This window comes from Bos indicus x Bos taurus, chromosome 5 (assembly GCF_003369695.1).
Source record: "Bos indicus x Bos taurus breed Angus x Brahman F1 hybrid chromosome 5, Bos_hybrid_MaternalHap_v2.0, whole genome shotgun sequence".
Lineage (NCBI taxonomy): Eukaryota > Metazoa > Chordata > Mammalia > Artiodactyla > Bovidae > Bos > Bos indicus x Bos taurus.
Window position 1 is genome coordinate 444,118 of NC_040080.1, and position 27,169 is coordinate 471,286.

Sequence of the window (27,169 nt, forward strand, 5' to 3'; positions counted from 1 at the left end):
CTCACTTCCCATGCATTCTCTGTGGCCCCAGAAGCCCGCCTCCTGCTGTGCCTGTGGGGCCTCGGTCCCCGTCTTCCCTGCGGCCCCAGTGGGACAGGATGCTGGTCAGACCTGGGCCAGGAGCTCTGGGCTATGGAGAGGGAGCTGGTCCCAGAGACCCTGAGAAGCTAGGAGACGGCCCGCCCAGCGGGGGAGGGGCTGCCTCGGGCGCTGTCTGGCGGTAGGGGCAGGCATGGCGTGCGCACCGGGAGCTGTCTACTCCTTGCGGAGGTGGGGCGCCCCGCAGTGTGGTCCACCCAGCGCACGTTTGCTCAGCCCCTACTGCGTACACGTGGGTGGGCACGGTGGTTCCCAGAGAGAGGCTCTGGGTCCCTGCTGCTCAAGGCTGTGGGTCTTTTAGGGTTGGCACCTCCCGGGCGCCCTAGACCAGCCCAGGATGACTCAGCACATACACAGAGCTCAAGGGCCGTGCTCCCAAGAGCATGAGGCCCCTTTGTTAGTGCAGGGAGTGGGGCTGCCCCAGAGGCTGCCCTGGGGGAAGGGGCTCGTTCCCAATCGCACGTTGCACACAGCACAGGAACCAGGAGGTGTACCAGCCTGTGGCCATCAAGCACACGTGCCATGAGCACACAGGCGTGCACACGCACGCACATAGCATCAGTGTGTCGGGGCCCTCACGTGTTCGTTCGTTCAGCACGTCCTGGGCACTAGCAGTAAAGGGGGCAGAAAGGGTCTTCCCTGAGGGAGCCTGTGTGGTCCAAGAATACCGACCCCAGTAGGATGGGGATTTAGTGGCTTCGTAAAAGCAAGTGAAGGACCCACTTCAGATCCGGCTCCATCCAGGTGCTCACATGTCTTTGGGTTCCATCCGTCTGACGTGCTTCGCGGTTTGTGCGGCTTTGTTCCCAGGATCTGGAGGCTCCTGGCAGGCCCCCCGGCCTGTGTCCACCTGGTGTACGCCACTGCGGTTGGGAGGTCTCAGCGGGTGAGGTTTTCGATCATGAGCCATTTCTGGACAGGCAGCCGATTTCAAGCCACATGAAACAAGAGTGGGTATCTCCCACGTGGAAGGCACACCTGGCACCCCCGACCCCAAGGACCACTGACACGACACCCGAGACCCAGCCCGTCAGGGGGTCGGAACGAGACACTGCTAGGCTGGAGCAGGGGGCATAACGGGGAGAGCTAACCCGAGGTGGGGGAGGCCAGAGGGAGCCCGGGCCTGGAGGCCTGGCTCCTAGACTGGACCCCTGCAGGCACTTCTGCCTCCTCCCCACTGGTAGTTGGGGAAGGGCGGTGAGATTGCTGCCTTCTGCTGCAGGTCGAACAGGCGGGGTGCTCTCCCCCGTGGACAGGCCTGTGAATGGATCCAGAGGCCAACTTTTCATGGGGCCAGCCAGCAGAGAAACTGGGCGTGGATGCTGGGTGCACGGGGGTGGGCTGGCCAGCCTGAAGGGGTCAGGAGACTGACAGACCGAGGCGTGACGCAGCCTTCCGTCACTCTGCACTTCCCATTTTCCTCCCAATGCGTGGGAGCCAGGAGAGGCAAAGACAGAAGGGTGACCAGCAACCTCGAAGACTTTTCCTTCCAAGCTGCAGAAAACAGCCAGCCCAGGACCACACCCTGCTTGATTGTTAAGAGCATGAGACATCCTCTAAGTCACGGGGCCCCTGTGACAGGGCCAGATAGCATTTTAGAAAGTTCGTCTGACCTCCCTAAAGGTTTCTTCCCTTCAGGGGGACGTGCAGCCAGTCAGAAGACCAGTGTGGGGCTGAGGAGGGGGTGGTCTGGACGTGTGGGGAGGAGACAGTGGACACGGCATGCGGGATCTTGGTATGCCCCCCGCCCCGTGAATCACAATAGGGAGTGGAAAGAGGCCAGGGGTGGGGTCGGGTCGGCAGCCCAGGGCTCACGCGGGCTCGTCTGTGCCAGCCCCACCGCGCCCTCCTCACACGGCAGTGCCTGCCGCTCTTGTCTGCCCTTGATCCACGCCAGCCCTGCTCCAGGCTCCAGACCGCCCAGTACGACCCTGAAAACGGCACAGTGAGGAACAAAAAATGCGGATCCTGCCGGAGGACAGAATCCCCACTCGCGTTTGCGATTCCGGGGGAAAGAGGGCGACGGGAGAAGGCGGGGCGGGGCTCCCTTAGTCGACAGACCTCTTGGCCCGCTTGGAGGAGGGAGGGCCCGGCGCCCGCTCCACCCCGCTCTGCCGGGGACGCGGGTCGCCATGGGAACGCGGCCCGCCCCACGCGGCCTCGGCGCAGACAAAGGCCGCCCTTCCCTACGGCGCGCGGCCGGTTCCCACGGCCCGCCGCTCCCCTCCCTCCTCGCTTTAGCTGAAGCTCCATTAACTCCGCACAAAACCTCAGTCACTTCGCCCGGCCGGGAAAGGTGTCCCCATCGCGAGGCCCCGAGGAAGCGGGGGTAGGGCCGGGGGCTGGGGGAGGAGACACCAGCGTCTTCACCGCATCCCGCGCTCCCAGCGCCCAGAGAGGAACTGAGGCCCGCGCGCTGGGAGTGGGACCCGGCACCCTTCTTACTTTTAGGCTCCCTGCAGGACCCAGATTCGCCAGGCACAACTGTCCGTTTGCCTGGGACTGCGTTGACATGTTTTAATTTGGTTATCAATGTTTCAATATCAGGAGGTTTCACATAAACACTCAGATTTTTGCTTGTTTCATAAAAGGGGAAGGTTGGGCACTCAGTCTGAGGTCGCACTCTGTTGGGATGGGCAGCCTAGCGCCGGCCCTCCCCACCCCCCCCACCCCCTCCCCCACCCCGCTTTCCCAGGGTGCGGGTCGGGGGCTGACTCCCCAGAGATGCTCTATCTCAACCCTGGTCACTTCAAACAGAAGCAGCCGCTCCCGCCCAGAGCTCCAGACAGATGCTGAAACAGGCCCAGCCCCTTTCAGTGACAGCAGCCGGTGCAAACTGCACTTTCCCAGGGCAGAGAGGAAATGCCCCGTGCGGGGTGGAGTTCGCAGTTCGAGACCCCGCAGTACCTGAGAAAGTCAGAGTGGGCTTCCTGGAAGAGGTCACAGCTGAGGGGGCTACTTCAGCAGGAGGACGGGTCCCAGGCCCCAAAGACGGCCCAGGTGGGGAGAGTTTCCTGAGTCCAGCCCTCCCATCCCCTCGGCGCCGCCGCTGTCCCTGGTCCTGAGGGCGGGTCTCCGGGCCGGCCCGGCAGTTGCGCTTCCCCCAGGATGCGGCTGAGACCGGCCCTGGAGCCACCAATGCAGGAGGCCCCACCAGGTCGGGGAAGCTTTACCAGGAAGCGAACCACACGGCCAAGGCCGGATGGCCACACGGGAAGGGAAGCCAGGCCGACCCAGGGTTCCAGGCGCCGCCATCGGCCCACGCGGAAGGGACCCTACCCAACCAAATGCCTAGCTTTTATTAGGGGAGGGGAGTTCTATTCTGAAAAATATGTATATGAATATAAATATATATATGTTCCATGGTTCACCCTGGCTTCTCTGATTTAGAGGATTCTGCCTTCATTCCAGGGGGAGCTCGCTGGGGGACGGGAGGGGTGCAGGGCCCGGATGAGGAGCCGGGAGAGGAGGGGTGCCCGCCCCCGAGCAGGCTGGAGCGGGGAGACGCAGGACCCAGAGCAGGCGGGTGGTGGAGTGCGGGCGAAGGCAGGTGGGCAGGGGTGGCGCCCTGGGTGCGGGCACGGGAGGGTGCGGGGAGCGGAGCCCGGGAGGTGGCGGCGGCCCGGCTCGGGCGGTGCCGCTCCGAGGACACACGCGGCGCGCTTGGGGGAGGCGCGCAGTCCCCGGGAAGAGGCCGCGGGAGGAGCCAGGAGCCGTTCCATGGCTGCCGCCCTCCCCTCTCCGGGAAGGCCGCTTTCCGCCCGGCCGCCGCCCGGGGCCGGCTGGAAGCCGCGCGTCGTCTGCGGGAACCCCCTCCCTGGCCCCGCCCCGCCCCGCCTCCCGCCGCCGGCTGGGGCTCCGCGGGGCGCGGGGCGCGGGGCGGGGCGCGCGCCGAGCTGCGGCCGCTCCGGACATGTCGGGCCCGCGCGCCGGCTTCTACCGGCAGGAGCTGAACAAGACGCTGTGGGAGGTGCCGCAGCGACTGCAGGGGCTGCGCCCGGTGGGCTCGGGCGCCTACGGCTCAGTCTGGTAGGGGCGGGCTGGGGCGGGGGGTCTCCGCGCGCGCCCCTCCCCCCCGTGCGGGGTTCCGACGCGGGGAGGGGCTCGCCCTGCCTCCGCCCCCGGGCCTTACGCAGATCCGAGGAATAAATGCGGGGTGGGGGTGCGAGGGAAATTTTCCTCCCCGAGCCTCTCCTTGGTCGGGGAAGGGGCGTCCCTCTGCCCCTCCAGCCCGGGGCGTCCTCCTCCGGGTCTGAATCTGCGGCGTCACAGCTGGCGAAAGGGCCGGTCTCGTGGCCCTGGATGTGTGAGCACGCATCTGGGATTCCCCGGTCAAGGGTCAGGCAGTCCTGGGCTCCGGTAGATACCTCCGCCCCAGGGTGGGTAGTTTTGCTTGTAAAAGAAGAGCCCAGCTTAGGGGTGGGGCGCCAAGACCCCTGCCTAAGAATGACCTCCAGCTCCTCCGTGGGCCTGGTTTCCTCCCCCGTTTTCCAAGGGGTCTCAGACTCCGAATGGGGCTCAGGCCTGATCAGAGAAGCCTACCATCCCCAACAGTCTTTAGGGGGTCTACACCCCTCCCCATTTTTGCCCCAAACAAGAGAGCGCACACTGCATGGAGACCCTGGGGCCCAGACAGGAGGGAGGGTGGGGCCTGGGGAGGCCTCTGGACCTGGTGGGGCCGGGTGGGGCTTGCAGACCGTCCTTGGGGTTTCAGTGTTGACACTGAGGCCAGTTGTGGGTGTGGGTGTTGCAGGGTGCCCCCCAATCCAGAACCGGTGAGGTGCCAGGTGTCTGTGGGGCCATGGGCATGGGCAGGCAGGTCCCCGGGGGAGAGCTGTTGCTCTAGGACGCGGCAGAAGTTTCCAAGTGGGACACCTCAGATCCCTCCCAGGACCCAGCGCTGGAGCCTGGAGCAGGGGTTCAGGGTCCCCTGGGCCTCAGGCCTCATGCTGTCACTGGCCGGCCATCGGGAACTCCAGGCCACTCCAGCTGCCCCAGCCAGCGCGCTCTGGCTTCCCCCTAAGGCCTCAGGGGCAGGAGAGGGTGTGTGCGCGTGGCCCCTGGGGGAGCTGACAGAGCCCTGATTGGAAGCGGGCCCCCAGGCAGGTGTCACTCCTGGGCTCCCTCCTCGGATGAGTCTGATGGCCTGGTGCCAATCCCCACAGTCCTCTGTTGACCCTGCGGACAGAAAAGGGTCTGCTCCCCTCCCCTGTGAGGGGCAACTCCCCCTGACTCCCACCCCAGGGCGGCTTTCCTCCACCATCGCCCACGAGCATCCCACTTGCTGCAGGAGGCTCCCTTTGTGGGTGTGGAGGGGTGGGGTGGAGGGGTGGGGTGGAGGGGTGGGGTGGCTGCACAGGACAGCTCGCTGGAGGGAAGGCAGATCCTGAGACAGCAGTGGAGCGGGGGGGGGGGGGGGGGGGGGGGTGGGCTTGGCTCGGTCAGAGGGCGCACTGAGCAGCTGGGCACGGCGGCTGCAGGTCTGGCCCTCCGGGGAGTGGGGCTGCAGGAGGGGAAACACTCTGGGGGTCCAGACACCAGCCTCTGCTGGACAGTTCCTACTGTCTGGTTTCTCACTGTCAAAGATAGGGATGCAACACACACCTTCGGTCAGGTTCTCCTCCACATGTTGAACATTCCGGGGCTCTGGACATGGCTTTGGGACCCTTTGGGGGCCTCCCAGACCCCCTGGCCCACAGGGAGCTGGAGGAACATCTACTCTGGGAACACACTTCTGGCTGTTTCCCTGGGGTGGTATTTCCACCCTGAGTGGGGGGCAGGAGTCAGGAGAAATTCAGGTGGGCTCGGGAGGCCGGAAGTCAGGGAGTCAGTGGAAGGGGACCTGCCTCTGGAGGAAGGAGCAAGACCCCAGGAGGGGGACTTCGCTGGTGGTCCAGTGGCTAAGACGCCCTCCTTCCAATGCGGGGAGGCCAGAGTTCAATCCCTGGTCAGGGGACTAGATCCCACATGCCTCAGCTAGGACCTAGCACAGCCAAACAAATAAATATTTTAAAAAATGAAGACCCCAGGAGGGAGGGGAGAGCCTGGGAGCAAGTGAGGTCTCATGCCCGTGTGGGTGGCCTTCTGGCCAGTCACCGAGGCGGGGCCTCACGCGCGGCCTTGCAGCTCGGCCTACGACACGCGGCTGCGCCAGAGGGTGGCGGTGAAGAAGCTGTCGCGGCCCTTCCAGTCTCTGATCCATGCGCGGAGGACCTACCGGGAGCTGCGGCTGCTCAAACACCTGAAGCACGAGAACGTGAGCGGGGCTGGCGGGTGGGCGGGCGGGGCGCGGGCCGCGGAGCTCTGACTCCCCGCACCCCCAGGTCATCGGGCTGCTGGACGTGTTCACGCCGGCCACCGCCCTGGAGGACTTCAGCGAAGTGTGAGCGGCGCCGGCGGGGCGGCCGGGGCGCGGGGACGCGGGGGCGGGGCGGCGCGGCTCGGCGGGGGCGCGGGGGCGCGGGGGCGCGGGGCTCATTCCCGGCCGCATCCAGGTACTTGGTGACCACGCTGATGGGCGCCGACCTGAACAACATCGTCAAGTGCCAGGCGCTGAGTGACGAGCACGTCCAGTTCCTCGTGTACCAGCTGCTGCGCGGGCTAAAGGTGGGCGCGGAGCGGGAGCGGGTGGCGGCGCGGGGGCCAGCGCCTGACGCCGCGCCATCTCCCCCTCGCAGTACATCCACTCGGCGGGGATCATCCACCGGGTAGGTGCGGTGCGCGGAGGCGGCGGTGGTCCTGCGCCCGGGACTCTGCCGGCCTCTCACCGCGCCCGCCCGCCCCGCAGGACCTGAAGCCCAGCAACGTGGCCGTGAACGAGGACTGCGAGCTGCGGGTGAGCGGCTGGGGCAGGGGCTGGGAGGCGGCTGCGGGGACGTGGAGACCCGCAGGGCTGAAGCTGGGGGTCGCCGTAGATCCTGGACTTCGGGCTAGCGCGCCAGGCAGACGAGGAGATGACTGGCTACGTGGCCACACGATGGTACAGGGCCCCCGAGATCATGCTGAACTGGATGCACTACAACCAGACAGGTGACGGCAGCCCCACCGGGTGCGGCCTGCGGAGGGCTGGGAGGGACCCAGAGGCCAGGCGCTCAGGACCAGACCTTCAGAAAAGCAGGGCACCGCGGGTCCTGGGCTGACCCTTGCCCTGCCCAGGGTGCCGTTAGGAAGGGGCCTGGATGTGACTGTGGGGCTGTGGATCCAGCCCCCGGCTCTCTGGGGCGGAGCTTGGGGTAGGCAGACTGATGGCCATGCCTTCTCCTTCAGTGGACATTTGGTCTGTGGGCTGCATCATGGCTGAGCTGCTCCAGGGAAAGGCTCTCTTCCCCGGAAGTGACTGTATCCTTGGTTCAGGTTGGGGAGGAGGGTTGGGCCTCCTATTGCAGGGTGGGGGTCGAGGGAGGTGGGCTCAGGCCCTTGCCTCCTCTGCCCCCCACCATGCCACCTTGGGCTCATTGTCCCCAGTGGCAGGAGAGCAGGGTCTGGGCAGTGACCCAAGGTCTGGGGTCTGGGATCCCAGGAGAGTCCATGCCTGGCTGTTGGACCTTTCCTGAGCCAGGCAGACATCGACCAGCTGAAGCGTATCATGGAGGTGGTGGGCACACCCAGTCCTGAGGTTCTAGCAAAGATATCCTCGGAACATGTGAGTCATTGGTCACCAGCCCCTCTGCTGACCTGGTGGAAGAGGGGCTGTGGGACTAGATGGGGCCCTATGGGGGGAGCATGGGTCACAGTGGAACAGACACGAAGGCGGGCCCGGCCCCCTTCAGGGAGACCTGGGGAGACACTCCTGGCGTGAGGGACAGGGCGGGTGAAGCCTGGGCACCTGCAGTGTCCTGGCTACGGACCGTGGAGTGGCACCACACCTGGGCCTGCCGGCCTGTGGGGCCAGGCGAGGTGCTGGAACCCCCAGATCCGAGGTGGGAGGTCTTTGTTCCACGCATGCCCTTGGCCAGTCCTGTTGGAGAGGAAGGCTGGGGGCCTCTCCCATCAAGCCCCTGCCTGGCTTAGGGCCGGGGGCGGGGAGGCCCTGAACAGCCCCTCAGACCCTTCCGTGGGCACCTAGGCCCGGACCTACATCCAGTCCCTGCCCCCCATGCCCCAGAAGGACCTCAGGAGCATCTTCCGCGGAGCCAACCCCCTGGGTGAGGACGGGCCGGGGGCTTGGGTGGGGCTCCACGCTCGGCCCCAGGGGTGGAGCTGACTTGGCACCCCCGCCCCTCCAGCTGTGGACCTCCTGGGCAGGATGCTGGTGCTGGACAGTGACCAGAGGGTCAGCGCGGCAGAGGCCCTGGCACACGCCTACTTCAGCCAGTACCACGACCCGGACGACGAGCCCGAGGCGGAGCCTTACGACGAGAGCGTGGAGGCCAAGGAGCGCACGGTGGAGGAGTGGAAGGGTGGGGCCGCGTCCCCGAGGCTGGCCTTGGCCATTCTCAGCGGGGGCTCCTGTTCCTCCGAGAGGGTCTGGGTGTGGGGCCATCTACCCCCCCAACACTGGGGCGGGCGGGGGCAGCTAGAGCTCGGCCTGGGTGAGTCCACCAGAAACCTGGGGGCCGCACAGGGTGGGCCCAGGAAGGGGGGCTGCTCCCAGAGGGTGGGGGGCGTGGGCCGCTGGGGGCCTGAGCGCACGCCTCCCCCTCCCTGCACAGAGCTCACCTACCAGGAAGTCCTCAGCTTCAAGCCCCCAGAGCCCCCGCAGCCGCTGGGCAGCCTGGACGTTGAGCAGTGATGGAATGCCGCCGCCAGCTGCCCCGCTGGGACTCAAGCGGGGGCCTGAGCCCACCTGCCGCCAGCCCCGGCCTGCCAGGCCCCCATGGGGGGCGCCTGCCTTGACGCCACTACAGCCAGTGGCACCCAGCCCCGGCCTGGGACCCCCGTCCTCACGCTGCGCCTTCTGGGGAACCTGCTCGTGTGTGGACGCCTGCACGGGCGTGAGCCGCGGTGTGGGAGCCCAGGCACAGCGTCCTGCACGTCCTTGTCCTCCTGCCCCCTCCCAAGGTCCCCTTTAGGGCCTCCCTGGGGGGACCTGGGTGCCAGAAGACCTCTCCCTGGGCAGTGTGTGTGTTCCCAGACCTGGATCCCAGAGGGCTGGCTCTGGGGGGGTGGGGGTAAGTACATTGGGGCTGGAGCCTCCCTGAGACAAAGGAAGAGTCCTGATGGTCAGAGCTGCTCCGTCTGGAAGTGAGGGGTTCCCTTCAAAAGTGCTGAGGCTCAAAGGGTCTTCTGTAGGGGGGTGGAGTGGGGCGGCTGCCTGGAGCCACGTGTCCGCCGTGCTGTATGCGGTGCGTGTGTCCTGGAATCCACATGTCAGGGCAAACTGAGGCGCGTGTGTCTGAGGGCCCCTGAGAGCTGCGGTGTGACCAGCCGCAGGCCCAAGTGGGGGTGACTGTACCCTTGCCTCCCCTTCAGTCCTTGAGGTGGGTGGGGCGCAAGGCTTTGCTAAGAGCCTGCTGGGCGGCATGCAAGGGGCTCAGGTGGCCACAGGCACCCCTGTGAGCAAATCCCCTCTCCCCTTGGACGTGGGAGCTGCAGCAGGCTCCTGAGCCACGGGGTCCAGGCCCGCCTGGGGGCTGGCAGGCCTGGGGGGCTCCGGCCTCGAGGCGCCCATCAGCGTGGACGTGGATCCTGGCCCCGAGTGGATGGAGAAACCTGTGCCCGCCCTACCCCTGCCCGCCCTCTGGTCCTGCTGTCGGGACCTGGGGTGCCCTAGTCTGTGCGTCCGCCCTTGTCCTCTGTCCTTCCAGAGTGGAGGGGACCCAGCGACCTCTGGGACAGGCCCCTGCTCCAGATGTGTTGGGGGTGTGGGCCCGCCGTCAAGGGGCTTCCCTGCCAGGTGGCGACCTCTCACCCTGCGGGACCAGGGAGGTCTGAGTGTCAAGTGCCTGCACAGGGGTTTTGCAATAAAGGGGGTCCTGCCCCCCATGAGGCTCGTGTCTCAGGCTCCAGTTCCTGCTGCCCCTTCTGCCTGTAGAGCAGGGCCATGTCCCGCTGGTCCCTGAGGGCCAGCGGGATCTGAGGTGGACAGAACAGGATGTCCACCCACAATCAACCCGCTGCCCTCAGAGGTTCACTGGGCAGTGTCTGGTCCAGACCCAGACCTGCCCCTCACTCTGGTCAGGGAGCATGCAAGGTGGGGGAACAAAGGCCTGCCTTCCCCTGGGCCAGGGAGAAATTTTCCTTTCTTTCCAGGTGAAGGAGGGCTGCCCACTGAACGATCAGCCCCTGCTGCTCCCTGCAGCTCAGGCTGGGAAGGCCCAGGCCCTACTGGGGACCAGGCAGGGTGTCCCTAGTCTGGGGACATTCCGTGTCTTTGCCCCGGGCCTTGGGAGGGCTGTGGGGATCATCTGGGAGCTGGGCCTGCAGAGAGACCTGGTCAGTGTGGCTGCTTGGCCTCAGGTCCCGGAGGACCCCCGGAGACCAGGCTGGGCTGAGTCCTGGGGGCGGGGCGGGAGCAGCAGAACCCTCCTGGACCCCGCACCTCAATGCCAGCAGTCAGGGGGCCAGCTGGGGGCTTCCTGGAGGAAGCAGGTGGCGTACCACAGGGCATGAGGGGCACGGGCAAACGTGACTGTGGCTCCAGGGACCCCAGGCTGTGGCCGCGGACCAGCCTGCTGCTCCCGAGCACCGGCTCGCCACGATGGAGCAGGTGTAAAGCTGCTCGGGCCGGCGAGCTGCAGGGTTGCTGATCCATGGCGCAGGGCGCGGAAGGTGGCCGGGCGGGGGGGGGGGCGGGGGAGGGCCTCCAGGGATCTTGTTACCCTGCTGTGTCTCAGGCCTGGGTCACTGGGCTGGGGGAGGGCATGGAGGGGGCTCTGACGCATGAAATGATAATGCCCCCCATCTAAAGGTAAGTGGGCGCCCCTTCGCCTTGGGGGTCAGACGTACCTTCCTGGGGCGAGTGAGCCGCGCTGGCTGTGTTTTGAAGAGTAAACCTGGGGCCTGGGCTGGACGGGCCAGGACCCGCAGGGCAGCTTGCACATCTCTGGGCAGTCTCCGCCCCCCCCCAGGTGGGGGGCCTGCAGGACCACCCTCTCTGCTCCAGCGTGGTAGGCACCCTGAGTTTGGGAGAGGGAATCAGCTTCTTAACAGGGAAAGGGGGATAGAGGCAAGACGGGTGGGAACGGAGCTGGGGGTGGGAGGGTCAGCGCAGGGTGAAGGGGCATCCTGGGGTGGGCAGTTGGGGCTACAGTGCTCTGGTCAGGTGCCTCAGGGTGGGAGTTCTCTGGTGCAGGGAGGAAGTTGGCAGGACTGCTGGACCGTGATTTGGGGCTGGGGGTAGAAGCTGACAAGCTCAGGCGGCCAGGATGAGCCAGCGCCCCGGGGCGCGGCGGGAAGGAGGAGACGCGAGCCTCACGGACTTCCCGCGGAGACACCGTGCGCTTGGGCCGGGGAGTCCAGCCGAGGGCGGAGCGCGGAGGCAGGCAGGTCCGGGAGCCGCGTCGGCTCCGGGCCCGGGTTTGTCCTGAGCGGCGGTGCTCCCCTCCCCCGCCTCCGGCCTCCCGTGCGGCGCCGCCTCAGGTTTCCGGAGGGGCCGCAGGGCAGCGGCGCGGGGGGGCGGGGGCGTCACGTGCGCCCGGGGCCCGGGGCCGGTTGGTCATCCCGCAGGGGAGGGGCCGCGGGCGGCCCAGGCCGGGGCCGGGGCCGGAGCTCCGGACGGGACAGCCGGGAGCCGGGTTCCCCGGCGGCGGCGGCGGCGGCGGCCCGGGGTGCGCGCCGGTTCCCCCGTGAATTCCGGGTCCCCGGCCCTCGAGGCACGGTGTCCGCGGCGGGGGCGGTGCGCGGCCAGCCATGAGCTCTCCGTCGTCCGCCCGCAAGGGCTTTTATCGCCAGGAGGTGACCAAGACGGCCTGGGAGGTGCGCGTCGTGTACCAGGATCTGCAGCCCGTGGGCTCGGGCGCCTACGGCGCCGTGTGGTGAGCGCAGGCCGGGCGGGGCGGTCGGGGGTGAGGTGTCCCGGCCCCTCGCTGAGCTGTGCGTCCCGCAGCTCGGCGGTGGACAGCCGCACGGGCGCCAAGGTGGCCATCAAGAAGCTGTACCGGCCCTTTCAGTCCGAGCTGTTCGCCAAGCGCGCCTACCGGGAGCTGCGCCTCCTGAAGCACATGCGCCACGAGAACGTGAGTCGCGCCGCCCGGACCCGCGGCCGCCGCGCTCCGCTTACCCCCCGCCGGCCCCAGACCCCGCCCCGGAGACCCCTGGGCTGCTCCTCGGGGTGGCGGGGCGGAGGCCGTGGGTCGGGCCGTGTCCCTGAGCGTGCGGGGTCGAGAGGGCTGCTTCCCCGTTTCTCGACCGCTCCGCCTGGGCCAGTCCCGCGGCCGCCGCCTCTGGCTCTTCGGCCGGGGGCCTGCTCGCGGATGGCCCAGGCCGCGGGGCTCCTGCCCTACTCGCTCCAAACCTTGACTTGAGCCCCGGGGACCTCAGTGGGGAGGAGGGGTTTTCCTGGAAGGCCCCCCTCCCCGCGCTGGCCGGCTGCCCCCTCCCTGCTTCTCCAGCCCCTCTCCTTGCCCCACTCTGCCTCCTGAGTCCCAGCCCTGGGGCTGCGCGGAGGAAGGCAGAATCGGAGTTGTCAGCTCCCTCAGAGCCCCCGCGTCTCTGACGGTGAAGGGGTTCAGTGAGCCGTGTGTGGAGGGCGCTGGGCACCCGCAGGCACGCAGACCCTTCCTGTGACGCCCACCCCCACAGCGTGAGGAAGGGCCGGCCACCACCAGGGAGGGGTCTCTTCTGTCTCCAGACCTGCCCACAGGAGACCGCACGAGGCTGCCCCAAGCCTCTCCCTGCACAGTGCGGGCCGAAGAGGGCCCTTCCCTTCTTCCTCCATGCAGTTCCTCCTGTGACCCTGAGAGCTGCCTGCTTCCCCACCCGCAAGCCACTCCTGCCCAGTCTGACGGTGATCTGGGTGCCCAGACCCTGGCCAGTCATGGCGGGCTGGCACCTTCTGGTCCCCATGTCCACCAGGAAACTCCCCTCAGCTCCAGGGCCCACGCACTCAGCGCCTCGGGTGGGTCCTGTCCTCTTATTCCCGGGTGGAATCCCCTTCGTAGAGGACACCCGCCAAGCGCCGGTTTGCTACCTGCAGGCCACACCTGCTCACGTGCAGGACTCGTCCCCATGAGGACCGACCCCTCTGCCTTCCTGTGGTCCCCTCCCTCCCAATCCGTGCTCCCCGACTCGCCCCGGCCTGTCCGCGCTCTCCCTGGGCTCCTGCTCCGTGGCCTCCAGGCCCTTGCTCGGGCCTCCCCACTGCCGCTGCTCTCTGCCTTCCCCCAGACCTCCTGACCCACAGCAGCTGCCCCCCCTTAGCTGGGAGGCTCTGCCTTTCATGACCCCGTGTTCCTGGGAAGAAACAATCTCCGAGAGGCTAAGGCGTGCCCCAGTCCTGCCTGTTCTGTGCCCACCTCCGCCCATTTACCCCAGCCCCTCACCCCCAGCACCGGCCTCCCTGTGCAAGGCAGAAGCCTGGAAGTTTCCATCAGTCTGACACGCCTCCCCCGAACCTCCAGGATCCTTGCTGAAACCACCTCCTGACGCTTCTGCCTCTGGCCCCTCTCTGGGTGTCCCCACCTCCTCACCCGTGTCTGGCCCTGGAGGCTGCGGCGGTTACCGAGGTGTCCCTCCGCCTCGTGTCCACTTTGTCCCCGCACCGTGGCTGGGGCCGCACCCAGCAGCGTGCCCGCCTAACCCCCCGCGGCAGCTCCTAGGATCAGGGCAGCCCTCACCTGGTGTCACGGGCCCGCTCGGTTTCCTCGGCTTCTCCTTGGCGGCTCCCTGGCCTGGTTCTTGGCCACCTGGCCTCTCTCCCTTGTTCCTCAAGTGCTCCGAGCCCTCTGTCTCCTGCTTCGGCCACCACTCGTGTGGCCTCTGCCAGGCCTGCCCCCTGCCAGCTCGCCTACCCGTCCCTCCAGTAGCTTGGATGTGCAGGCTTCGTGGGGTCCCTGGAGGCCCGGGTGCCAGCTGTCGCACTGCTCGTGTGCCCTGTGTCACCCCCCAAGCGAGGCCTGCAGGGCTGTGGGTTTGGCCCTAGTGCTGCTGCCTGGACCCATCTGGCAGAGGCATGGTCCCTGCTAGGCTCTGGCTGCCCCCACGCTGGTCCTGGGTCTTCAGTAGGGACAGGAAGCGGGGGGAGGACAGGCCAAGGGCTGAGCTCCTTGGATGGCTGGGGGCTGCCCCAGACTTGAGGCTGCCCCTCCCCCAGAGGGTGCTTGCGGTCTCCATCCAGAAATAGCCTCTGTCTGTGGGCATGTGTGCCAGAGCAAGGTAGAGCTGCCAGTGGGCAGAGCCGGGCCCGTGGGCAGCTGCAGGGGGCTCTCCTGCACTGGGTGCCTGAGCCCCCGCCCACCCGGCACTTGGCCTCCTCCCCAGGTGATTGGGCTGCTGGACGTGTTCACGCCCGATGAGACGCTGGATGACTTCATGGACTTGTGAGTGCCAGCTCGGGGTTGGCCGGGTAGGGAGCTGGTGTTGGGTGGCTCCTGGGTGTCAACTTCAGGTTTGGGGTTGGCGGGGGGCCCCTTAAGGCGAGCCTCGCTTCGCAGCCTGGCCAGGGGTCTGCCACATGCCCCTGATGCCGCGGGGTGGACCTGGGCCTCCTCCTCCAGTGCCAGAGGTGTGAGTCTTGGCCCCAAGGGCTGTCAGCGGGTCCCGTGCTCCAGGACGCGGGCCCTGAGGCTGTGCCTGTAACTGGAGCTGCTGACCTTTGCCGGCGGGAGGGGAGGGGCGCAGGGGGCCCAGTGCTGACTGTTCTGTGGTGCCTGCCGCGTGACTGCCCAGGTGGCTACCCCTGGACTCACGCTCCCCTCGGCTAGGAGCCCAGGGCCCGGCCAGGCAAGAGCCGAGGAGACGGGCTCCTCACCGCCCAGCCTCGCGGAGGTCAAGGACGCATACAGACTGGCCTGGCTTCCTGGTGGGGTGCTCGGGGTGTCACCCCGTCTCCCCATCCTGTCCAGCTTGCCCCCCGACGTGGATGCCCTGTGTTCGCCCCTGTCCAGGGGCACCACTCTCCTTTTTTGTGCCCCCTCCCTTCCTCGAACCTCAGTGTCCCTGGTCACCCTTCAGAAACGCCAAAACACAGTCCTCACCTGCCTGGCATCGAGGGGCCCGCAGGGTGGGGCCCGGGGCAGCGCCGTGGGCGGCGGGGACTGCGTGCCGCAGGGTGACAGGGCCCCGTGCGGCCCTGAACGTCTGTGCCCGTCGTGCGCCACAGCTACCTGGTGATGCCGTTCATGGGCACCGACCTGGGAAAGCTCATGAAGCACGAGAAGCTGAGCGAGGACCGGGTGCAGTTCCTCGTCTACCAGACGCTCAAGGGGCTGAAGGTGGGACACGGGGCCGCTGGGCTGGGAGGGGCCCCGCGCCAGCCGGAGCGCGGGCTCCTGAGCCGACGGCCGCTGACCGCTCTCTGTCCCCACAGTACATCCACGCTGCCGGCGTCATCCACAGGGTGAGTCCTGGCCCCGGAGGGGCGCCTCTCCTGGCTGTGGAGCCGCCGGTCCCACCCCTGAGGGGGTACCCCGTCTGCACACAGCCTGGGGCGGGTACTCCACCCTTCCTGGAAGGGCTGCGGGGAGGCCAGCCGTGCCCCCACGTTCAGGCGCTGCTTGGGCCTTGGCTCTGCTGGATGGCACTGCGCTGACACCTGCCTCTGTCCCCAGGACCTGAAGCCTAGCAACCTGGCTGTGAACGAGGACTGTGAGCTGAAGGTGTGTGGGGCCGGGCGCTTGGGGCCCCCTGCACCCGCCCATCCGCCTGCTGGGCCCCTGCTTTCAGGCCCGGAGGTGGGCTGGCCCAGGCCCACGCGGACAGACCAGACCCCAGCCTTCTGGGTCATGGCTGGGGTCCTAGGGCGGCACTCAGTGGGGTGGCCCGGGGCACGTGCCCATACCCGCTTGAGGAGAAGGGGGGCGGAGGGGGTCTGCACAGAGGCACTGGCCGGGGTGTCCGCAGGGGCGGAGCACAGGGGAGGAGACCCCCGGGGGCCTGTTTCTGAGGGTTGGGGGCAGGTGCGGCCCATTGGGCTGGGGGCCCTGGCTGTGACGGGGGGCCCTGCAGGCAGGGTTAGGGGCACGTGGCCGAGACCTCAGCCCCAGAGGGTTGGCCCGAGGCCCCGGTGTGCCCGGGCCCCTTGGGATCTTCTGGACCACAGTCGGCCCGCCCACTCCCCAGGGACCGCTTTGCCCCCCACCCCCTCTGACTCTGGCTGTAGATCCTGGACTTTGGCCTGGCCCGGCAGGCAGACAGCGAGATGACCGGCTACGTGGTGACCCGGTGGTACCGCGCGCCCGAGGTCATCTTGAACTGGATGCACTACACGCAGACGGGTGAGGAGCTGCCCACCCGCTCCCTGCTCTCCGGGGGTCTGTGGCGGCTGCTCCGTGGGGAGGCTTGGAGCTGGGTGGGGCACTGGGTGGGGGGCGGCAGGCCAGATGGGTCCGGTGCCCACGACCCCTCCACCGCCCCCTCCCGTCTGTGTGTGCCCCCCTCCCCAGCCCGCGGAGCCCTGACGCAGGGGCTTCTGTCTCAGTGGACATCTGGTCCGTGGGCTGCATCATGGCCGAGATGATCACGGGGAAGATACTCTTCAAAGGCAACGACCGTATCCTACACCGAGGGCCGGACTGGGGCCTACCCTGAACCTGGGGCTGGGTTTGGGGGGGCTTACCCTGCACCTGGGGGGACACCTGCCTGGACCAGGTGGGTGGGCGAGCCCCGTCTCTGGCCCACTCTGTGTTCCTGACCTTGGCCAAGACCTGGACCAGCTGAAGGAGATCATGAAGGTGACGGGGACGCCTCCTGCGGAGTTTGTGCAGAGGCTGCAAAGTGATGAGGTCAGCCGGGAGCTGGGTAGGGGCTGGGGACGGGCCTGGGACTAGCCCCTCACGCTCTGCTCCCGCGCAGGCCAAGAACTACATGAAGGGCCTCCCTGAGCTGGAGAAGAAGGATTTTGCCTCCGTCCTGACCAACGCGAGCCCCCTGGGTAGGTGGCACTGGGGTGGGCGTGGGTCCTGGGCCTGGGACGCTGCCCTTGGCTGGCCTGACCTGCCCTCCCCGCAGCCGTGAGCCTCCTGGAGAAAATGCTGGTGCTGGATGCGGAGCGGCGGGTGACGGCGGCCGAGGCGCTGGCCCACCCCTACTTTGAGTCGCTGCACGACACGGAGGACGATCCCCAGGCCGAGAAGTACGATGAGTCCTTTGACGACATGGACCGCACGCTGGACGAGTGGAAGCGTGAGTGGGGGCCCCGGGTCAGCTGTGTGGGTGGCCGGGCTCAGGGTCCCGGGCCCCCCCATCCCTGGGATGCAGGTTCAGCGGGGAACGCAGCAGGAGGTCAGAGGGCAGATCCAGGTACTGGGTCTCTCCTGGCGCTTTGAGTGGCCAGCGTGCCCATCCATGTCTAGGCCAGGGCCCGGGCTGACCCCGAGCTCCTCGGAAGCCCTTCCCAGGCCTCTGTTCGTACGTCTTGGATCTCCTGGCCTTTTTGCCCCTTTGAGGACCCCCTCCTACCATACAGCCACACAGCACCCTTGTCCTGCTGGGACGGTCAGGTCCATGCCAGGCAGCCCATCTGCCCTCCTCCTTCTTCAGCACCCCGGCCCGTCCCCTCCAGCCCACTGAGCACCCCCACCTGCGCTCTGTGCTCCAGGCTTTGCGCCGACTGTCCCCTCAGACCGAGGGCCCTGCTGGTCTCTGAGGGCTGCCTACCCCTGCTCAGCCTGAGGCTGGGCTCAGGGACGCCTGCCTGGCCCCTGGCCCCCGCCTCCGCCGGGTCCCTTACGCCCCACGCTGGATCGGGCCTCAACCAGCACATGGTCTCTCTGCGGCTTCGGGCCCCCCAGACGGAGAGGGGACACAGGAGTAGGGCCGCTGGAGCTGCGGGCCTGCTGGCTCCTGTCCGAGAACCCGTCCCGGCCAAGCCTCAGGCCAGCGCTGTGGTCCTGGACGTGGAGGAGCAGGCAGAGCTGGACGGCTGTGCTGCTCACACCGAGCTCCTTAGGGTCACTGGGTCCTCAGTTCCACCAGTGGGGGCTCCACCCTTGTCTGTGCTGTTTTGTGCTTATAAGATTTCTGTTGCTAAAAAAAGACCAGAAAACCAAAACCCGCGGGCCACAGGATCCTGTCTGTGGCCCAAACTGTAGTAAGAGCTTTTGCTTTTACTATAGACCATGTTTGCGGTTAAGCAAGCTCATCACTTCCTGTCTTCCTGGGAAAGGCCATTCTTCCAGCAGGGGCTTTTCCACACGGACCTCCCCAGTGTGGCCCGGCCCCTCCCTGCATGAGCGTCAGGCGGACGGCCTGGGAGGCACCCCAGGCCTGCGGGTAACACAACCATGCAGCTCACTGGGCAAAGCACACAGACCACTCACTGTCGAGGCACGGTCCTCTGAATGGGGCCCCGGGAGCCCCAGTGGTCCCCGAGACAGGCGCTCTCCCGGCCCGGCAAGTCTGGGCACGCGGGGGGAGCAGCGCCCCCTCCCTTGGGACTGCGCGCTCTGGGCATGGTGCGGGGAGCGTGGGGACTGGTGCGGGAGCCCGAGATGCAGGCGGTCAGTGGGGATTCCACGTTTGTTTGAGGCTTCATAGACGTTCCGGATGCAGAAGCTGGAACGCCCTGGTGGGACTCTGCGTAGCTCCACTCAAGTGAACACACTGGTTTATGTTCCTGCAACATCCTCTGTTCACTGAGGCAGGCTGTGGGGCCAAAGCCACTCTAGGGGCCGTGGGTGTGGGCTGGCCACAGGAGTACGATCAGGGTGGACAGTCCCTGTGGATGGACACGGGTGGACTCGAACATGTGGGACAAAGGAGCTCCCTTGGTGCCTAAGCCCTGGCAGTCAGAGTCAGATCTCTGACTGCCATTTAGGGGGGCGGTGAGCCCCTCGGTCAGTGACCTGTGCTCTGGGCCCAGGAGTTTTCCCCACCCCCATCCCGAGTGGAATCTCAGGAGTTATCACTGGTCCGGGCAAGCACTTGGCCTTGGTCGCTGGCGTCGATCCTTGGTGTGCAAGGTGGACCTGTATGATGGGTGGTGGGCTCCTCCTCCCGTGATTCTGTCCTTCTGGCCCCAGGTGTCACATATAAAGAGGTGCTCAGCTTCAAGCCTCCCCGGCAGCTGGGGGCCAAGGTCTCCAAGGAGACAGCCTTGTGAAGACTCCTGGGCCCTGGCTGGGGCTCCACCTGGACGGGAGATCCCATCTGCCACTGTGACCTTGGCTGAGGCTGGAGTCCCCGTGCTCCATGGAACCTCTCTTGGAAGCCTGTTCCTCTGCTCGCAGACCCCATCTCAGCCTAACCACAGAGGAGCATCTGGACTTTCTGGACAGGATGCCCGCCTGACCTGGGGCTGGCCTCTGACCCTGCCAGCAGCGGCCCCCACCCCCAGGATGCACCAGAAGCTTCAGAGCCAGTGGGGTGGGACCGGGCTTGGGGTCAAGTCCTGGCCTCTGACCCTGCCTTCTCTGAACTGTGCTGAGGAGGAAGGACAGGGTGCTGACTCAGGGATGCGTCTCCTGGGGGCGTTCGTGTGGACGCTTCTTCACCCCCAGCCTGGAATGCACACTGGCCACGTGGTGTGGCCCCTCGGCTGGAGAAAATAAACCCTTTTGTAGGTCTCCCTCTGCTTCACGTCCTCATTCCTGGGCTGGAGCTCCACCTTTAGGCTTTTGTTTGGAGTAATGAGGCTGGTCCGGGAGTTTCTCCCCACCCTGAGCCACTGGGCCTGGGCAACCCTTCCCTCCCAGGTCACAAAGCTGAGCCCCCCAACCTGTGTCAGTGAGCCTCAAGCCTGGAGCCCCCAAGTCAGGGCTTGGCCCCGCCCTTTGGTCCTGTTGTGTAGTCGGTTGCTCAGTCTTGTCCGACTCCTTGCGACCCCATGGACTGTAGCCCGCCAGGCTCCTCTGTCCATGGCATTCTCCAGGCAAAAATACCGGAGTGGGTTGCCGTTTCCTTCCTCTAAGCTTAGACCCTGGAGCCAGATGCAGGGCAGGGGGTGAGGGGGTCAAGGTCCAACTCCGGTGTCAACTCTGGGGTCCCCGCACTCTCTAAGGCCAGGTTCTTGGGGTGGCAGGGTCACGCAAGACGCTCGCGGCCTCTCAGGGGCCTCTGAGACGCTGTGCTGTAGCAGAACAGCGTTTCTGAACACGGAAACAGCAGAACAGGTAGGTTTCCGAGTTCCTCTTCCTGTCGCAGGCCCGGCCATACCCAGCCGGCGCTGGCGAGCCCGCGGAGCCCTCTGCTGGCCGTTGCAGAGGACTTGCCGACGGGCCAGGCGCCACCCTGGGGCTCCTCTGGACTGTTTCCCTCAGCAGGAGCGCGCAAGGCGGGATTAGCCCGTCTTTCTTCTCCCGGCCTCGCGCACAGCTGCTTCAGCCGAATATACGGTCAAAACAAGTTGCACAGTGCATACCGCCCGTCTCAACCTAGGCCGGCCCGCACCCGTAACGCAGAAGTTCAGGCGTCTCGGCGGGGCGGGCGGCCGCGGGCCACGCCTCGCGATCACGTGCGCCGCTTCCGGGCTGCTCTGATTGGCTCCGGGGCGGGCACGCCTCCCGCAGCCCCGCTGCGGCCAGGGGCCCACGCGGGCAGGCCCCCGGCCCGGACCGGGTTATTTCGAGCGAGGCTGCGGGCCGCGGGCGGCGGGGCAGTGCTAGGGCCTCTCTCTACAGCTGCCCCGCCGTGGGGGTCATCCCCGTACGGCTGGGACGACCGAGGACTGGAGTGAGCACGCCCGCCCAGGGCCCCACCCGCAGAGCCCAGGGCCCCCGCCCCGCCTCCAGGTCTCCCGCCGCGGAGACCAGCGCTCGCAGGCCCAGCCATCCCGCCCCGACCCGAGACCGGCTTAGAAAGTCTGCCCTCCAGGCCCAGGCCCGGCCCACGGGCTCAGTCCCCCGAAGCCCTCGGTTTAAGGCCTGGGGCTCCCTGTTTCCTCCTGTCTCTGACCCTCCTGTTCGGCTGGGCCCGCGCCTCCGTCGCGGGCCGCGTTTCTTCACGCTCATCCCTCCCTCGCCCGGACCCTCCTCTGTTGGCCCCCTTCCCTGGCTTTCCCCACGCGGTGGCGCTCCTGTTCGGCTTCTCAGCCACAGCCCTGACCCCACCCCGAGTCTCGGCCGGGGGTCTTCCGAAGCTTCAATCAGACACTTCTTGCGCCTCGGGGGCAGCGCTGCGCTGCAGCCCCGGCCGGCCTGAGTCCCGGCTCCCATCCCGGGGCGAGGCTGTCTCATTGCCTCGCTCCCGCGGACGCTCGGCCTCGCGCTCCTTCCCTTCTCCCTGAGCCCTCTTTGCGGGGCCTGGGCAAAGCGGGACGGCGATGGACAACCGCTGTGTCTGAGCCGCGGCGCGGGGTCTGGGCGGGCCTGGAGCGGGGGGCGTGGACCCGCGTGGCGCCGCCGCGACAGCCCGCGGAGCTTAGGCACACTGGCCGTCCCGCTTCGCACCGGGCCGCTCGGACTCCCGCAGGGGTGCGAGGCCGAGAGCCCGCCCTCGGCGCCGGGGGACGGGGAGAGGAAGCCGCCGCTGGCGGGAAGGGAGGCGCGCGGAGCCCGAGGGGCTCAGTCCTGGGCCCGCCCCGCTGCGTCGGGGCGGGGACTGGGGCAGCCGGAGGCGGGCGCAGGGCAGGCCCGCCTGGGACAAGCTGGAAGCCAGGGCTCGGGAGCTCCCCGGGCGACCCCGGCCTGGCTCTGTGGCCAGCTGGGGCTGGGGCCTCCTTCCCGTCTGGGCTTTCTGAGATCCCGCCCAGGCTCCGGTGGCGCCCCTGCTGCTCTCTGGGGTTACCGCGAGGGGCAGGCGGCGCGTTGACCTGCCTGTGAGCCGGAGCGTTGGGTCCTGCCCACCCTCAGTGGCCCACAGTGACCCCGGGCGGGCCATGGGGACCGCACTTGTGTACCACGAGGACATGACCGCCACCCGGCTGCTCTGGGACGAGTAAGTGGGGCCTGGCAGAGGGAGAGGAGGGGGGTGAAGACAGAGGCTCCGGACGCTGAGTGCTCTGTCCACTCAGCCCTGAGTGTGAGATCGAGTGTCCTGAGCGCCTGACCACTGCCCTGGAGCGCCTGCAGCAGCATGGTCTGAAGCAAAGGTGTCTGCAGCTCATAGCCCGCGAGGCCTCAGAGGCGGAGCTGGGCCTGGTGCACAGGTCAGGTGGGGGGCAGGCCGTGGCCCTGGGAGGTGGGGCCTGCCTCGACCTGCGGTGCAGGCACACAGAGCCTCCCACCAAGCCTCAGTTTCCCTATCGAGTGGGTAGGCTAGCGAGCAATGAGGTGGGCACTCCCTCTCTCCTCTACCTGCTCCTCCTGGCGACCCTGCCTTGCCTGCCTCTTTGCAGCCCTGAGTACGTAGCGCTGTTGCAGGGGACCCAGGCCTTGGGCACCAGGGAGCTCCAGGCCCTGTCCAAGGAGTATGATGCCGTCTACCTCCATCCGGTGCGTGCCCTGGCTAACCCACCCACCCAGTCACACATCCGGTACTTGTGCCTGTTCATAGCCCATCCTCCCGTGTGCCGTGCCCTGTTGGCTGCCACTGCAGGTACCCGGGACTGGCCTGACCAGTTCTGCTCACTGCTTGGTGCCCTGTAACCTGGCACCGGCCTTGGTAGAGCCTGGGAGGGGTGGGGGGCTGGGGGCTGACCTGGACCCTCGCCCCCGCAGAGTACCTTCCACTGTGCCCGGCTGGCTGTGGGGGCCGCGCTGCAGCTGGTGGACGCGGTGCTGACGGGAGCTGTGCGCAACGGGCTCGCCCTGGTGAGGTGAGCGCTGCCCCCCACCCCCGACCCACGGGGGGCCCTGTGAAGGCACGAAGACCCTGACCCACCCCATGCTCACCCCCAGGCCTCCTGGGCACCACAGCCAGAGGGCTACTGCCAATGGATTCTGCGTGTTCAACAACGTAGCCATAGCAGCCAAACACGCCCAGCAGAAACACGGGTTGCGCAGGTTTGTGCCAGTCGGGCCGCAGCGTAGGGCCCAGACCAGGCGGCGCAGACGGAGGGGCCCCTCCCATCCTGGGCCTGCCTCCTGGCCAGGAGTGGGAGGCCCGGCCCCTCAGCGACCCCAGAACTGTCTGTCCCAGGATCCTCATCGTTGACTGGGATGTCCATCATGGTCAGGGCATCCAGTATATCTTCGAGGATGACCCCAGGTAAGTGGGGGGCTCCCTGCTACCCCACTTTTCAGGATGAGCACAGCCTGAGAGGGGAGACACAATTGTGTGCTCGGCGGCTAGGGGGCGGGGGTCAGGGTTCTGCCAGGAGCCCTGAGGCTGAGGGGGCCTGACCTCTGACCCTGGCTGGCTGTTGCAGCGTCCTTTACTTCTCCTGGCACCGCTATGAGCACGGGCACTTCTGGCCGTGTCTGCGGGAGTCAGACGCTGACGCTGTCGGGCGGGGAAGGGGCCTCGGCTTCACTGTCAACCTGCCTTGGAACCAGGTACTGGCCCCCCCGCCCCGAACCGCCCCCCAGGCATTACCCAGCCTATGTTCCCCTAACCCGTGTGTAGCCCAGGGCATCTGGCCAGAACCATCCCCAGAAGCTGGGCCTGGGGCTGAAGACCCTGTAGTCGTCCCTGGCAGGGCTGCTCTGACGTTCCTTGGCTGCAGGTCGGGATGGGAAATGCTGACTACGTGGCTGCCTTCCTGCATGTGCTGCTGCCCCTGGCCTTTGAGGTGACTCTCAGTGGGGTGGAGGCAGGAGGGGAGGGGAATTCGGTACCCAGAGCTCCCCTCTCCCCACCACAGTGGAACAGGACTCTTGGGGGTTAGGAGGGTCTCTCTGGAGGGGCCTCTCCTCTGCCTCTGCTCCAGCTTCTTTTCTGCCCCTTCCCACCGGGCCTTGCCTGCAGTTCGACCCTGAGCTGGTCCTAGTCTCCGCAGGATTCGACTCAGCCATCGGTGATCCCGAGGTGAGGGCCTGGCCTGGCTGCCAAGTGAGGGCCTGGGGGCTTCTGCGGCCGCGGGCCAGGCCCTCCTCACGCCCGGCTCTGGCTACAGGGGCAGATGCTGGCCACACCGGAGTGCTTCGCCCACCTCACGCATCTGCTGCAGGTGCTGGCTGGCGGCCGGGTCTGCGCCGTGCTGGAGGTGACCGTGGCGAGGGGGAGGGCGCCTAGGCTGGAGGCCGGGGTGCCGTGGGAGGTTGCTGCCATGCGGGGTGGGGCTCCTGCCTGGGGCCCTGACCCCCGTGCCCTGTCGTGTCTCGGCTTCCTCCTCCTCCCAGGGTGGCTACCACCTGGAGTCCCTCTCCCAGTCTGTGTGCATGATGGTGCGAGCGCTGCTAGGCGACCCTGCCCTGCCCTTGTCAGGGCCCATGGAGCCCCATGGCAGGTGCGGGCCGGGAGGAGGGAGGGTGGGAAGGGCCGGGGCGGGAGGCTGGGCCTCATGATCCTGCTTCTCCTCGCAGTGCCCTGGAATCCCTCCAGTGTGTGCGGGCAGCCCAGGCCCCTCACTGGGTGAGCCTCCAGCAGCAAGGTCAGCCTGACTTGGGTTGGCAGGTGGGATGGTGCCTCAGGCTCCCGTCAGTGACTGTGACTCTGAACCACCCTGTAGCCCTAGGTGCCGCCCCTGTACTGAGCCCCGGCACTCCCTGCCCAGAGGGGAGGCCCTCGCCGCTGCCGCTGGGGGAGCCCCAATTCAAGGCAGTGGTGACCCAGGCTGCTGCTGCTCTGAGTTCACTCCTGGACCAGCTGCGCCTACACCCCACACCCCCTGTCCGCGTGGCTGTTGCCCTGATTGCGCCAGACACAGGCCTGGCCCTGCCCCCGGGTGTCCTCTGTGAGGAGGGGTCACTGCCGCAGGAGGAGACACAGGCCTGGGCCAGGTGGGCAGGGCGGGCCTGGGGGGCGGGACCAGGCCACGTCTGCATGTGTGAGATTCAGCTATGGTCTGCGTGTCACGCCATCTCCTTGCATCCCCCTGGTTTGTCCACCACAGGCCACATGAGGCCCTGGCCCAGGACGGGGCCCTCACTGCACTCGGGAAGGTCCTATACCTCTTGGACAGGATCCTGGATGGGCAGGTGGGGGCAACTGGGTGTCAGGGCAGGGCTGGGTGGTGCAGAACCATGTCGGCGTGAGTGTTGCTTTGTGCCCAGGATCCTTCGCAGAACAGCCCCCAGGGACAGAGTTCAGGAGCACCCCTCAGTTCCCTCAAGAAAATTCTCTTGGCAGAGAGGTGAAGAGAATGACTTGTAGTTTTAAGCGTCTTATTTTCAGGAGTGAAGCAGTTGAAGCAATTTGACCTGATTGGACAGATGATACCCCATAGCCAGGGGCAAAGAAGGGACAGATGGGTATGTTTACCCTGCTTGGGAGTTGCCTTTTACACCTGTTACCCACCCCACAGGTGAGCAGTGGCATGGCAGCCACCCCAGTCCCTGCTGCAGCTGCCACCCTGGACGTGGCTGTTCGGTATGGCCTGTCCCATGGAGCCCAGAGGTAAGCCTCTCCTGGCTGGTCTAAGGCTCCAAGGCAGGGCTCGTGGGCTGGCCGCGTGGGAAGGGCTCTGGGAATGGGCTCCAGGTGGCGTGTGTGCAGCTCATTCAGGAGCCGACTCTTCCTCCAGGCTGCTCTGTGTGGCTGTGGGACAGCTGGATCGGCCCCCAGGTCTCACCGATGACGGGTATGACTCTCGGGTCATGTGTACCTCCAGTTTCACAAGTGGGTGGGTGAGCACATCAGCCTGGATTCCTGGGTGACAGGTGGGCGGGGCCTTCTGCAGCTGGAACTCCAGAAGGGCCCCCTGGGAGCAATGCCAGGAGGCTCTCCAGCGTGGAGGGTCAGCAGTCCTAGCATCTCTGCCCCTGAGCTGTCCCTCATCTGTCTGGGCTCTGGAGGGTGGGCGGCATCTCACGCACAAGCACGTGTATCCATATGCTTGCTCCCCCCTTGAAGGAGAAATCTATGGCTGAACATTGGCGTCGAGGAGGCAGCTGCCCCATCCATGTTCCACGTCTCTGTGCCACTGCCGGTGGTGAGTGGGGGCTCACAGGGCAGGGCGGCTGCTGCTCACTAGCACTGGCATGAGGGCCAGACTCCGGGCCTTTACCTGCCCTTCCTGGCGGGACTGTGGGTGTGGGTGTCTGCCCACCCAAGATTGGGAGGTAGGGTGACCTGAGCTGGCCAGAGTTCCCTGGATGATGGGCTGGGCCATGCCGCTGTCACTCCCATAGACAACTGGTGGGTTCCTGAGCTGTGCCCTGGCCCTGGTGCTGCCCCTGGCCTACAGCTTCCAGCCTGACCTGGTGCTGGTGGCGCTGGGGCCGGCCCATGGCTTGCGGGACCCCCAGGCTGCACTCCTGGCTGCACTGCTTCGGGGCCCGGCAGGCGGCCGAGTCTTCGCCCTTGTGGATGAGGTGAGTTGGGTGGGGTGGACCTGCTGTGGGACGGGAGGTGGGGAGAAACCAGTGACTCACGGCTTCCACCTCTGCTGCTGGCCCAGGAATCCACACCCCAGCTTGCAACAGTCCTGGCTAGGGTGCTGAATGGGGAGGCACCCCCAAGCCTGGGCCCCTTCTCCATGGCCGCCCCAGAGGACACGCAAGCCCTGATGTACCTGAGAGGGCGACTGGAGCCAAGGTGGAAGATGCTGCAGGTGGCTGGTGAGGCTGCGGGGCCAGGCTCAGGCTGAATGCGTGGGGCCCTGGGCGACAGCTGCCTTCAGGCTCTGCGGGGAGAGGGGCTCACGTCCCGGGGAGCGGGGAGCTGCCCAGAACCAGCTCAGGGCCCTGTCAAGCAGTTGTGCCCCGCTTCTCAGCGCCTCATTGAGTGCTGTGACCTGGCAGCTTGAAGTCGGCCAGGGTGGGAGTATCTACACCGTGGAAGAGACACTACGCATCAGTCCCCCGGGAGCCTGTTGTTAACCGTGCGCGAGCACGTCTCTGCACGAGGCCTCTGACCTGAGGGCCAGGCTGTGGGCCTGCCCAGGACACGGGCTCAGGGGCTCAGGACCCCTGCTCCGGCGCCAGCCTCTATACGGACGGGCCCTCCCCAGCTCCCTCCTCCCAGCCGTCAGTAAAAGTAGGTTAAGCCAAAGTCTGACTCCGCCTCTTTATTGAGCCCCGTGTAGTGGACTCGGTCGGTTCTGGCTGAGTTTCGC

At 67.0% G+C, this 27,169-nt stretch overlaps 3 protein-coding genes across 14 annotated transcripts; all 3 read left to right on the top strand.

Moving 5' to 3' along the window:
• The first annotated feature begins 3,446 nt into the window (after positions 1-3,446).
• Positions 3,447-10,034, top strand: MAPK11 (mitogen-activated protein kinase 11). 4 transcript variants are annotated; one of them, XM_027540449.1, is made up of 12 exons: positions 3,447-3,649; positions 6,226-6,355; positions 6,423-6,481; positions 6,594-6,705; positions 6,777-6,806; positions 6,887-6,934; positions 7,014-7,128; positions 7,366-7,437; positions 7,662-7,741; positions 8,165-8,243; positions 8,325-8,498; positions 8,751-10,034. In XM_027540449.1, exons 1-12 carry the CDS (start codon positions 3,462-3,464, stop codon positions 8,828-8,830), a joined length of 1,167 nt encoding a protein of 388 aa, XP_027396250.1. In that variant the 5' UTR covers positions 3,447-3,461; the 3' UTR covers positions 8,831-10,034. The 4 variants fall into 4 exon arrangements, with proteins under 4 accessions (XP_027396250.1, XP_027396251.1, XP_027396253.1 ...); XM_027540452.1 differs by lacking the exon at positions 3,447-3,649 and adding an exon at positions 3,969-4,128; XM_027540450.1 differs by lacking the exon at positions 6,777-6,806.
• A 1,264-nt stretch (positions 10,035-11,298) lies between these two features.
• MAPK12 (mitogen-activated protein kinase 12) lies at positions 11,299-19,702 on the top strand. 2 transcript variants are annotated; one of them, XM_027540455.1, is made up of 12 exons: positions 11,299-12,014; positions 12,086-12,215; positions 14,458-14,516; positions 15,299-15,410; positions 15,506-15,535; positions 15,747-15,794; positions 16,298-16,412; positions 16,616-16,687; positions 16,840-16,919; positions 16,990-17,068; positions 17,146-17,319; positions 17,735-18,226. In XM_027540455.1, exons 1-12 carry the CDS (start codon positions 11,890-11,892, stop codon positions 17,806-17,808), a joined length of 1,098 nt encoding a protein of 365 aa, XP_027396256.1. In that variant the 5' UTR covers positions 11,299-11,889; the 3' UTR covers positions 17,809-18,226. The 2 variants fall into 2 exon arrangements, with proteins under 2 accessions (XP_027396256.1, XP_027396255.1); XM_027540454.1 differs by lacking the exon at positions 17,735-18,226 and adding an exon at positions 19,158-19,702 and having other exon boundaries at positions 11,304-12,014.
• Positions 19,703-21,592: 1,890 nt separating this feature from the next.
• HDAC10 (histone deacetylase 10) lies at positions 21,593-27,105 on the top strand. Of its 8 annotated transcripts, none has more exons than XM_027540436.1 (20): positions 21,593-22,008; positions 22,085-22,219; positions 22,409-22,505; positions 22,731-22,828; positions 22,911-23,015; positions 23,152-23,220; positions 23,381-23,507; positions 23,678-23,743; positions 23,920-23,979; positions 24,068-24,157; positions 24,294-24,400; positions 24,477-24,544; positions 24,623-24,893; positions 25,007-25,091; positions 25,418-25,509; positions 25,637-25,693; positions 25,966-26,044; positions 26,244-26,426; positions 26,513-26,672; positions 26,828-27,105. In XM_027540436.1, exons 1-20 carry the CDS (start codon positions 21,950-21,952, stop codon positions 26,836-26,838), a joined length of 2,019 nt encoding a protein of 672 aa, XP_027396237.1. In that variant the 5' UTR covers positions 21,593-21,949; the 3' UTR covers positions 26,839-27,105. The 8 variants fall into 8 exon arrangements, with proteins under 8 accessions (XP_027396237.1, XP_027396234.1, XP_027396238.1 ...); XM_027540433.1 differs by having other exon boundaries at positions 26,513-26,665; positions 26,856-27,105; XM_027540437.1 differs by having other exon boundaries at positions 24,629-24,893.
• Positions 27,106-27,169: the final 64 nt, after the last annotated feature.

What these genes read in the sequence shown, in the direction of transcription:
- HDAC10 (XM_027540433.1), top strand. Translation starts at nt 21,950, where the DNA reads ATGGGGACCGCACTTGTGTACCACGAGGACATGACCGCCACCCGGCTG. An exon ending in ATCTTCGAGGATGACCCCAG is followed by an intron (nt 23,221 to 23,380) that starts GTAAGTGGGGGG and finishes TGGCTGTTGCAG; the next exon opens with CGTCCTTTACTTCTCCTGGC. An exon ending in GAGACACAGGCCTGGGCCAG is followed by an intron (nt 24,894 to 25,006) that starts GTGGGCAGGGCG and finishes TGTCCACCACAG; the next exon opens with GCCACATGAGGCCCTGGCCC.
- MAPK12 (XM_027540454.1), top strand. Translation starts at nt 11,890, where the DNA reads ATGAGCTCTCCGTCGTCCGCCCGCAAGGGCTTTTATCGCCAGGAGGTG. An exon ending in CTGCCGGCGTCATCCACAGG is followed by an intron (nt 15,536 to 15,746) that starts GTGAGTCCTGGC and finishes CTCTGTCCCCAG; the next exon opens with GACCTGAAGCCTAGCAACCT. An exon ending in ACGAGGACTGTGAGCTGAAG is followed by an intron (nt 15,795 to 16,297) that starts GTGTGTGGGGCC and finishes CTCTGGCTGTAG; the next exon opens with ATCCTGGACTTTGGCCTGGC.
- MAPK11 (XM_027540449.1), top strand. Translation starts at nt 3,462, where the DNA reads ATGGTTCACCCTGGCTTCTCTGATTTAGAGGATTCTGCCTTCATTCCA. An exon ending in TGGAGTGCGGGCGAAGGCAG is followed by an intron (nt 3,650 to 6,225) that starts GTGGGCAGGGGT and finishes GCGGCCTTGCAG; the next exon opens with CTCGGCCTACGACACGCGGC. An exon ending in AGCTGCTGCGCGGGCTAAAG is followed by an intron (nt 6,706 to 6,776) that starts GTGGGCGCGGAG and finishes TCCCCCTCGCAG; the next exon opens with TACATCCACTCGGCGGGGAT.